This window comes from Salarias fasciatus, chromosome 5 (genome assembly GCF_902148845.1).
Source record: "Salarias fasciatus chromosome 5, fSalaFa1.1, whole genome shotgun sequence".
NCBI lineage: Eukaryota > Metazoa > Chordata > Actinopteri > Blenniiformes > Blenniidae > Salarias > Salarias fasciatus.
In genome coordinates, this window is record NC_043749.1 from 32,384,244 (window position 1) to 32,395,086 (window position 10,843).

The window sequence follows — 10,843 nt, forward strand, 5'->3', positions numbered from 1 at the left end:
CACCTCCGCAGCAAGGTCATGGTCTTCTTCGCCTGCTGCAAAGAGGTCCAGTACCTGTTCCGGGCCTTCTGCCGGCTGCGGCCCGGCACGCCCGTCCTGGCGCTGCACGGCAAGCAGAACCAGATGAAGAGGGTGGAGGTCTACAACGACTTCCTGCGCAAGCAGAGCGCCGTGCTGTTCGCCACCGACGTGGCGGCGCGCGGCCTGGACTTCCCCGCCGTCCACTGGGTGCTGCAGTTCGACTGTCCCGAGGACGCCGACACCTACATCCACCGGGTGGGCCGCACCGCCCGGTACCGGGACGGCGGCGAGGCGCTGCTGCTGCTGCTGCCCTCCGAGGAGGAGGCCATGGTCCGCCAGCTGCAGGACAAGAAGGTCCCCATCAGCCAGATCCAGGTGAGCCGAGACACGTCCCCCGGGGGACAGACGGCTGTAGCTACAGTCATCTGCTTCAAAACTGCAGTCATCTGCTTTAAAATAACAATAATTTACTTTTAATCAGCAAAAGACATGATTGAAACAGAAAACGATTTACTTTGAAAACTCCAGTATTCCTCTGTGAAAGATGAAACAGTTACTTCAACATTCCATTAAAAAAAAAAGAAGGAATTTAATGAAAGATTTTTTTTTTAAGATATTTTATCATGTTAATATGAAGACACAGAACTTAACGTTTCCTGATCTGATGCTTGACCCTGATGTTTGTGTAAATAATTTGACAGACAGGAAGTCGTGCTGAAGTCGACTAATCGGCAGAAAGAGAGTGTCCTCTCAGTGAGAGTCCCTCTGTGTGTAGACGCTCTTATATTGAAGGACGGGGTCTGTGCTGGGAAACAGGAAGTTGTGTGAATCCTGACCCGCTGTCCCGGTTCTGCAGGTGAACCCCGAGAAGCTGCAGAGCGTCCAGCAGAAGCTGGAGGCCTTCCTGGCCCAGGAGGCGGAGCAGAAGCAGCGGGCGCAGCGCTGCTTCGTGTCCTACCTGCGCTCCGTCCACCTCATGAGGGACAAGGCCGTCTTCGACGTCTTCCGGCTCCCCGTCGGGGACTACGCCCGCTCGCTGGGCCTGGCCGTGGCCCCCAGGGTCCGCTTCCTGCAGAGGGCCGAGGCCCAGAGGGCCGGCGGCGAGGGGGAGGGGCCAGGGGGAGGGGCCGGCGACGAGGGGGAGGGGGAGAGGGGAGGAGCCAGCAGCGAGGGGGAGGAGTCTGAAGAAGAGCAGCAGCTGAGGAGCTTCAAGGCTCAGCTGACGGAGCGGCTCCCCGGCGGTTCGTCCTCTGAGGACGGCGAGGACAGCGAGGACGACCTGCGGGACCTGGACCTCCTGACCGTGAAGAGACGAGACGTGTTCAACCTGACGGGGGCGCCGCAGGGTCTGGCGGAGGCCGCCGCGCCGCCCAGGAAGAAGGCCGAGCGCGAGACCAAGTACAGCGAGGCCAAGAAGGTCCTCAGGAGACACTTCCAGGTCAACACCAAGGTGACCTTCAGCGAGGAGGGCCGCGCCCTGCAGCTGTGGCCCCCGGTGCCGCGCAGCGCCGCCCCGGAGGACGGACAGGGGGACGAGGACCGGGACGGGGCCGGGATCGACGTGGACAAGGCCCGGGAGAGGCTGAGGCGCGAGGACCAGGAGTTCGACAAGCAGGAGTACCGGAGCAAGGTGAAGGCCAAGCACCGCGAGAGGAAGCTGAAGGAGAGGGCCGCCCGCCGGCGCCGCCAGGAGGACCAGGGGGACGGGGACCAGGAGGACGAGGTGCTGGCCTACCTGGCCAACCACAGCGACGACGAGTTCGATCCCAGCACGCTGCCGGACCCGGACAGACCGCGGGAGGATGAGGAGGAGGAAGAGGAGCAGGAGGAGGATGAGCCGCCTCCACCACCAAAGAAGAAGAAGCAGCTGGTCAGCGGCGAGCCGGCGGCGCTGGACACCGGACTGTCTCTGGCTGAAGATGAGGAGCTGGTCCTGCAGCTGCTGTCTGGAAGCAGGTAGACCGTCTTCATCTTCATCATCCTCAGCCCGATGATGAAGACGCGCCCAGCAGGCGGTGCTCATGAGCGCTTCATTTCCCATCATGCAACAGGAGAATGGAGCCCTGTTGATGTTCTAATAAAAACTGTTCCCTGAGCCGCTGACTGTTCTTCCTCCTCATTCTGACCCCCGCTGAGCCACCGCAACGCCGTCTGTCACCACCGCAACGCCGTCGCCACGGCAACACAACAGTGCGTCACCACCAGTGTGTGCAGCCATGGTGACACTGTCCATCACCATGACAACACCATGCGTAGCCACAACGCTGTTGCCCTGTCAACACCGTATGTAGCACGACAGCGCCAGGATTTGCAATGACAGCACCACATTTAACAACATTGTGTAACCATGACAACACAACACCATGTATTCCTGATCATACCATGTGTAGCCATGACAACGCCTTGTGGTGACCACAACACCATGTGTAGCTACACCACGTGTTGCCATGACAACACCATAGTTCGATGACTGAAAGAAAACGTAGTGCGATTGTCACGACGACTGATGGTTCCGGTTGTGATCTTCCAGCAGATCAACAACAGAAGTACAAATGTGAACCCAGCATGCATTGCAGGAGTCCAGCTGATGTCTTCTGGTGGACTTTATCAATGGAGTCAGATGTTCCTCAGCATCTGGTTCCACAAGGATCTGTCTCATTAGTGAGGGACATGGAGAGACAAAGTTCACTTCTCCCTCTGGACTCTTCCTGTCTCTCTGGGTCTCTGTCCCTCTGAGTCTCTGTCTCTGTCCCTCTGTCTCTGGGTCTCTGTCCCTCTGGGTCTCTGTCCCTCTGAGTCTCTGTCTCTGTCCCTCTGAGTCTCTGTCTCTGTCCGTCTGTCTCTGGGTCTCTGTCCCTCTGGGTCTCTCTCTCTGTCTCTCTGGGTCTCTTTCTCTCTGGGTCTCTGTCCCTCTGAGTCTCTGTCTCTGTCCCTCTGAGTCTCTGTCTCTGTCCCTCTGAGTCTCTGTCCCTCTGGGTCTCTGTCCCTCTGAGTCTCTGTCTCTGTCCCTCTGAGTCTCTGTCTCTGTCCCTCTGGGTCTCTGTCTCTGTCCCTCTGAGTCTCTGTCTCTGTCCCTCTGGGTCTCTGTCTCTCTGTCTCTCTGGGTCTCTGTCCCTGCTGATCAGCTGTTGGTGTCTTGGTCTCAGCAGGACTGTTTCTATAACTGTTGATCGGTTTATCGATCGGTTCGTTAATGTTCCAGTCAAGCTCCTTCCACAAGTTGATCAGAAAGAACCGTCACATGAGGGTCACCTGGAAAGGTCACCTGGAAAGGTCAGACTGCATGTTAGGTTCATCCCCAGATTTCACCCTGAAGCCAGAAATATACATTTTTTGAATCGTCTGGTTGTGGAGGAAAAAAAAATGAATGAAAATGTTCTATTAAAAATCATTTGTCAAACTTTATTTACTGTTTCCAGATGTTCTCTGTGTGTGCGTGTGTGTGTGTGTGCGTGTGTGTGTGTGCGTGTGTGTGTGTGTGTGTGTGTGTGCGTTCTTGTATTTCTATCCTTGTCGGGGCCAAATGTCCCCACAAGGATAGCAAAACGTGGAATGACGTGCCTTGTGGGGACCTTTTTCCGGTCCTAAGTAGGAGAAACAGTGTTTTCTTGACCATGTTGTTGTTACTGAAAAAAGTAAAAGGTCAAAAACATTTCTTTAGGGTTAGGCTTTGTTGTGGTGTGGGTTAGGGTTAGGGTAAGGGTCAGGGTTAGGGGCTAGACATGAATGGGAGTCAATGGACGGTCCCCACAAGGATAGAAATACGAGACTGAGCGTGTGTGTGTGTGTGTGTGTGTGTGTCACACAGTACCTTCTTCTCCCTGACAACCTGCCTAGCAACCAGCTGTCCTCCTCCATCCTCGCGGCTCCAAGCTGCTCCTGCTCGGCCAATCGCGTTCGTCCTCTTCGTGACGTTTTGTTGACATTTCTCATTGGCTGGCTGGGTGTTGGTGTGACGTCACTGTAGAGCGGTGGGGGGGGGGGGGGGGGGGGGGGGGGGGAAGAGAAGCGGGAGGTGTCACTCCGCACTGAGTCTGACTCCGTCCTCCAGCTGTCTGAACCGCTTCGACAGGACTTCAGTCAGACTCACATAATTCCGGGTCTCAGGACCAGAAGACAAACAGGTACGCTGGGCCATTCTGCACAGAGACTTCTGGGAGTTTTTACTCCCACAATGCAGTGCGCCCAGCAGCTACTCCTGTTTCTGTCTCCAGGGTGTCTGGGGTTTCTTCACCGACTGGACAGATGGCGCGTTGGGTCGTCAAGAAGAGACGACCGGCTGTCCTCCGAGAAGACTGCGGACTCATGACTGTTTCCTCAAGTCTGCGTTTTAATGAAAGTTTCAGATGCATTTTAATTAACTGAAAATTACTTTTGAAGCATTTCTTTGTAAACAAACATCATTTTCTAAATATTGCGGAGTAACACAAAACTTCACTGAAACAATAGCGATGCGTTTTCCTGAATCTTTGTAAACACGTCCTGGATCTGAGTTCTGGACTCGCTCACCTTTCTTGTAGCGGTCTGTGTTTCCCGGGCGGAGTGAGTCCTCCTGTCTGTAAGGACGATCTGTGCAGCGCTCCGCTCCGCTCGTCTTCAGGGAAACTGCCCGGAAACGCCCAGAGCGTGACCCGGAAGCAGAACCAGAACCAGCACCGGGACCGAGACCCGGCCCGGAACCGCAACAGAGACCTGAACGCACTACGTACCGGAGGTCGACAGGTGTGTGTGTGTGTGTGTGTGTGTGTGTGTGTGTGTGTGTGTGTGTGTGTGTGTGTGTGTGTGTGCGCGCGCGCGCGCATGCGTGCGTGCGTGTGTTTCGGGTTGCCAGGTTGTTGGAAATGTACCGATACCGGTGTTGGTCCGGTACTCATCAGCAGCTGGTCGACAGGAGACGAGTGTCGTCTGCACTTCACTGATTCTTTATGAGAACGAGCAAAATCAAACAGACTGAGTGACGTTCCGACCAGGAGAACCGTGGTCAGAACGCCACCAGGAACCCAACCAGCAGAACCTTTAGAGTCGGAGAGCTCGAACCATGTCGCTCCGGAGGTCGCCCCAAGCTGTGCTGTATGCTAAACGCTACATGCTAAACGCTACTAGCTAAAGAGCTTCAGTTCCTCAGTCTGTAGATCAACAAGAAGCTCTGGGAAGTGAAGCTTCGATCATACTGGAGCCTTCCAGGCAGGTGGAGGTGACGTAGCTCCTGGTGGAGGCGACGTAGCTCCTGGTGGAGGCGACGTAGCTCCTGGTGGAGGTGACGTAGCTCCCGACAGATTCCTGCACAGGTCCAATTTTCAAGACCCGCCCCGGCCCGACCCGGGGACGTACAAACCCGCAACCGAACCTCAAACCTGTGCATCAGCCCGATGAGTACCGCGACCCGATCCGACCCGTTGAAACACGACCCGCAGCCCGACCCGGAACCCGTATTTAAAGTCATCATTTTGGGTCACAGTGTCTGCATCATACAGCACATCGCCTCAGTTCAGCTGCCAGGGACTAAACAACACCTGAAGGAAGCAGCTCGACTTCAGTCCTGAATCATCAGCCCTGCTGTTCTTCTCCCATACAACTTTACAAGGGTGGACCCAAAAGAATCCGGAATGTGACTGTAACTTTTTATTTCTGACATTTCAAAATAAAACACCATGGTCGCCTTCAAAATAGTCTCCATCTGCATTAATGCAGCGCTCCAGCCGTGTCTCCCACTTCACCAATGCGTCGTCAGACTCGTGCGTAATTGTGCCATTCTGAGCCGGCTGTGATTTTCCTGTCACCTCCTCCACATCTGCAAACCCCTGTCCCTTCAGCTGCTTCTTCAACCTGGGGAACAAGAAAAAGTCACTGGAGGCTTCATCTGGAGAATCAGGCGGATGGGAGAGGAGATTCATCTCATTCTTCTCCAGAAACTGCGTGAGGCGCAGCGCCGTGTCCGCTGGCGCTCTGTGGTGGTGGATCAACCGGCTCCACTCCGCCACGACGCTCTGCTTCCTCCTCACATCTTCACGGAGCGTCTGAGGACTTCCTGTAGTAGTCCTGGTTTACAGTCTGACCTGGAGGGACAGACTCGCTGTGGACGAGACCCTGGACAGCCAAGAAGCAGCTCAGCATTGTTTTCACGGCTGAGCGGACCTGACGCGCCGACATCTGGCCCTTCTCAAACCCCCGGACCACTCATGGACCTGAGTCTTCCCCAGAGCAGCATCCTTGTAGGCTTGCTGCAACAAGCTGAGTGTTTCTGCTGCTGTTTTTCCAGCAAGAAGCAGAATTTAATGTTTGCGCTGCTCTGGCTTCACAGTCAATGTCGCCATTTTGGAAAAAATCGCAGACCGCCGCTGCACTCTGTTGCTATAAATAGCGCCTGACAGGCGTCAGGGTCACTCTGGGAGCTCAGATTTTTCACAGATGTGCACGAGGCTTACCTGCAGCACATCTGACGGCCAGAAGTCCAAACTCATTATTATTAGCGTTTTATGACCAAATTCCGGTTTCTTTTGGGTACCCCCTCGTAAGAACACTCGTTTGTTACGTTTAATACTTTTAAACTTTTAATCTCTTAAAGGGAACTTTACGTGTGTAATAGACTTACTTTCTGTCCAGACTTGAGCGGCGTTCAGCAGCTACGAGCCGTGACATGTTTAGAATCCATCGAGGAGAAAAGTAATCCATCAGGGAAACACTGTGATGTCTGAACACTTCAGGAACATTACAAAGTGATAGTTCTACATTTTATCCATTTAATTCTCAAATATCTAAATAGTTATTAACTGTTTTGGAAGTGGCGCCTGTCAGACGGCGGCAGACCGTTTGATGCTCTCGTCCAATCACAAATTGTGTTACTAGATGGCGAAACAGCTGAGCCAATGACTGTGACAGGAAGCGACCCTCAGAGAGTAAATAATGACCAAGATAGTTTTCTGTAGTTTGCTCAACTCACTGAAGCCCGGAAATGGATGCAGGAGAGCGGCGGTGCTGCAGACAGTCGCAGCAGATGGATCACGTCACAACGTTTTATTTTATTTATTATTATTTTATATTGATTCTCATGAGTCAATCTACAACCCGCGACCCGACCCGCAAGCTATTGTTCCCACCCAGATCCGAACCCGAGAAAAAAAAGCTTTTAAAAACCACCTGCAAATCAGCTGTTTTCAGTGCAGGACTCTGGCTCCGGGTGGAGGTGACGGAGGTTACATCATGCTACATACTGCACCTTTAAAGAACCGCCACTCCACGGTCCTCTCTGGTCCTCTCTGGTCCTCTCTGGTCCTCTCTGGTCCTCTCTGGTTCTCTTGCGCTACTGATGGATGACATCGGTACCGGTACCAATACCAATACCGGTATCGGTACCGGTACTGGTCCATCCCAGCCTGAATGACAAAATGAAGTCAGAACATTTCTGAACATGAGAAGTGACGGAGGTTCTGGGACGGAGGTTCTGTGATGGAGGAGGTTCTGTGATGGAGGAGGTTCTGTGATGGAGGAGGTTCTGTGAGGTTCTGTAATGGAGGAGGTTCTGTGAGGTTCTGGGACGGAGGTTCTGTGATGGAGGAGGTTCTGTGAGGTTCTGTGAGGTTCTGTGACGGAGGTTCTGTGATGGAGGAGGTTCTGTGAGGTTCTGGGACGGAGGTTCTGTGATGGAGGAGGTTCTGTGAGGTTCTGTGAGGTTCTGTGACGGAGGTTCTGTGCAGGGCGGCCCTGACTGAAGATGGGGGGAGAACAGAGCAGTGAGAACCAGAACCAGAACCAGCAGGAGTCCCAACAGGATGAGCCGGAGAACAGTGGAACCCCTGAAGGTACCGAGTCCACCAACACCAGAACTCTCTGGGGGAACCCTCAGATCCAGCAGGGTCCTGGTGCTGGTTCTTTTCTGAGACCTGGTCTTTATTGTTGTTTGACAGAGACGCCGGGAGAGCTGCCCCAGTGCACGATGGGAGACAAGAAGGTGGACGACATGTGCTTCATGATCTCCTGCACCAACTGGTACTGACGTGGTCCAGGTCCAGGAAGTGGGCCTGAAGGAGCAGCTGAGCCACATGGAGGACCACCCGGAAGGCCTCATGGTCCGGTTCATCTGGAGAACGTTCACGGTCTCGGCCCGCCGGAACGTCCAGTCTGATCCCGAATCAGGGTTCTTACAGCTCTGGTGCCTGTTTCTGAGGTCCTTAAGGTTCCTGGTTCCTGATCCTGAGTCCTGGTTCCTGGTTTTGAGGACCTCAGGGTTCCTGGTTCCAGGTTATGAGGTCCTCAGGGTTTCCAGTCCTGGTTCCAGGTCCTGGTCCTGGTTCTGGGGACTGGTCCTGTTTTGACTTTGCAATGCACTCCTCATGGGGATCTCTGGAAGAAGCCGACAACGGCTTCAGTCGATCCAGGACTGTGCTGCCAGGATCCTGATGAGGGTGCCAAAACGACGCCATGTCACCCCCATTCTCCATAACCGTCACTGGCTCCCGGTAAGGTTCAGGCTGGAATACAAACTCTGCCTCCTGACCCATCAGTGTGTCTACGGTAGTGCAGCAGTGCGCCTAAAAGAACTTCTCTCCCCACACGACCTGACCAGACGCCTCCGCTCCGCCGACACAATCTGCTGAAGGTCCCAAAACCAGGCTGTGCTCCGTGGGGGACAGGGCTTTTCAGGCTGCAGCACCCTGCCTGCCCACCTGAGGGCGCCACAGTGGGTGGACTTATTTAGATCTAGCTTGAAAACGTTTTTGTTTGTGAAAGCCTTTGAATGATTTTACTGTTCTCTGTTGTATTTTATGATGTGCAAAAGTATGAGTGTTTTTATTGATTTAGCCTGTATCTGTTACTTTTAATTGTCACTGTTGTTTTTAAATTCCACTGTAGCACTTTGAGATTTGTTTTACAATGTAAAGTGCATGATAAATAAAATTCATTATTATTATCATTAACTGGGTTCTCGGACGTTCCTGCTGCTGAAGACTCCTGAACGTCTCACCTTGAAGAGAAAAGAACAAAAAAAACCAGAATTCATTAAAAAAGATCAAGTTCGAAATAAAGGCTGAGGAACCAGGCTCCGCCCCCCTCATGAGACACGCAGGCCATGCAGAGCGCAAAAAAGCTGCATTTCCGGGAAATTCCAGCAGGGGGCGATGATGCTGGCTTCAAAAAGAGCCCCGTCTCATTGGAACTCATTCAAAAATGCCGATTTTCAGAGAGCAGATAAACACACACTCAACAAAAATATCAACGCAACACTTTTGTTTTTGCTCCCATTTTTCATGAGATGGACTCAAAGATCTAAACTTCATTCCAGATACACAATGTCACCATTTCTTTCAAACATTGTTCACAAATCTGTGTGAATGTGTGATAGTGAGATCATCCGTCCACCTCTCAGGTGTGCCACCTCCAGACGCTCTTCAGACACCATGGTTGGACACAGGTGAGCCTCAGACTGTCACAATGAAAGCCACCCTGAGATGGGTCTGGGACTCAGAACCAGTCGGTCTCTGGTGTGACCACCATTCGCCTCATGCAGTGCAACACGTCTTCTTCACATAGACTTTATCAGGTTGTTGATTGTGGCCTGTGGAATGCTGGTCCATCCTCTTCCAAGGCTGTGCCAAGTTGCTGGATTTTAGTGGGAAGTGGTCCACGCTGCCGTACACGCCGGTCAAGAACATCCCACAAATGCTCAACGGGTGACATGTCCAGTGAGATGCTGGACTGCAAGAACTGGGACATTTTCAGCTTCCAAGAATTGTGTACAGACCCTTGCAACATGGGGCCATGCATGATCCTGCTGAAACATGAGGCGATGTGTGAAGACGTGTTGCACTGCATGAGGCGAATGGTGGTCACACCAGAGACCGACTGGTTCTGAGTCCCAGACCCATCTCAGGGTGGCCTTTCACTGTGACAGTCTGAGGCTCACCTGTGCTCCAACCATGGTGTCTGAAGAGCGTCTGGAGGTGGCACACCTGAGAGGTGGACGGATGATCTCACTATCACACATTCACACAGATTTGTGAACAATGTTTGAAAGAAATGGTGACATTGTGTATCTGGAATGAAGTTTAGATCTTTGAGTCCATCTCATGAAAAATGGGAGCAAAAACAAAAGTGTTGCGTTGATATTTTTGTTGAGTGTATAAAGCTCCCGGTTCCAGACCAGGTCCTGGTCTCGGTCTCTGGTTCTCCAGCCTGCTGCTTCACCAGACTCTGGTTTTTACATCAATCATCTGCTGATTTTAAATTCCGAGTTAAAGTTTTGCATAAATGGCCCTATCACAGCGCCGCCTCTGGTCACGTGATGCGGTCATGTGACAGGCTGGACCAATCACATTACACCTGGTTTCAAACGTTCACTATGGAGACGTCCTGCTGGACTCGCTGGAGTCTTCAGAATGGGATCTGGGACGCTGTGGGGGACGTCAGGGAAGGTCGATCCATTTATTTACAACCTCTGTGAAAAACAGAAAAATCTTCTAGTTACTTTAAACTAAATAAATGAAGTCCCCGACTCAGAAACTTGCTTCCAGTCTCTGGAGAACCGCTGGAGGACAGCGGTTTCCAGCCGGTCTGATCCGGTTTTATGGACTCTGACGGTTTAGAGGCTCTGAGCTTCGCTGTCCGGTAAGAAAGGACTCGATGGAACCTGGAGGATCTGGACCTGTTCAGAACCAGTGAGACCGTTTCAATAAAGTTTGAAACAGAAAAACACAAGAAGAACTGACCCAGACAGCAACCTTCTTTTGGCCCAGACCTGGTCCATACCGGACCCAGACCTGGTCCATACCAGACCCAGACCTGGTCCATACCGGACGTGGACCGGTATGGTCTCGGTCTGTGTGGC

General features: G+C 52.8%; 1 protein-coding gene and 2 long non-coding RNA genes across 4 annotated transcripts in view; 2 read left to right on the forward strand and 1 right to left on the reverse strand.

The window, feature by feature from the left end:
• The window catches only part of ddx10 (DEAD (Asp-Glu-Ala-Asp) box polypeptide 10), a 3,900-nt gene extending 1,068 nt beyond the window's left edge, over positions 1–2,832 (forward strand). Inside the window, exons 1-2 of the mRNA XM_030091072.1 lie at positions 1–396; positions 878–2,832. The exon at positions 1–396 is cut by the window's left edge and continues 1,068 nt beyond it. Of these exons, the coding sequence (XP_029946932.1) occupies positions 1–396; positions 878–1,981 (1,500 nt within the window). The 3' untranslated portion in view covers positions 1,982–2,832. The remainder of the gene's footprint in view (positions 397–877) is intronic.
• A 424-nt stretch (positions 2,833–3,256) lies between these two features.
• On the reverse strand, positions 3,257–4,340 carry LOC115388138 (uncharacterized). The gene is made up of 3 exons (XR_003931455.1): positions 4,112–4,340; positions 3,833–3,982; positions 3,257–3,286 (listed from the first exon to the last, which is right to left on the reverse strand). It is a non-coding gene; the product is annotated as an uncharacterized LOC115388138 (long non-coding RNA).
• Positions 4,036–8,921, forward strand: LOC115388137 (uncharacterized). 2 transcript variants are annotated; one of them, XR_003931454.1, is made up of 4 exons: positions 4,036–4,145; positions 4,236–4,743; positions 7,716–7,820; positions 7,926–8,921. It is a non-coding gene; the product is annotated as an uncharacterized LOC115388137 (long non-coding RNA). The 2 variants fall into 2 exon arrangements; XR_003931453.1 differs by lacking the exons at positions 4,036–4,145; positions 4,236–4,743 and adding an exon at positions 6,513–7,493 and having other exon boundaries at positions 7,538–7,820.
• The last annotated feature ends 1,922 nt before the right edge of the window (positions 8,922–10,843 follow it).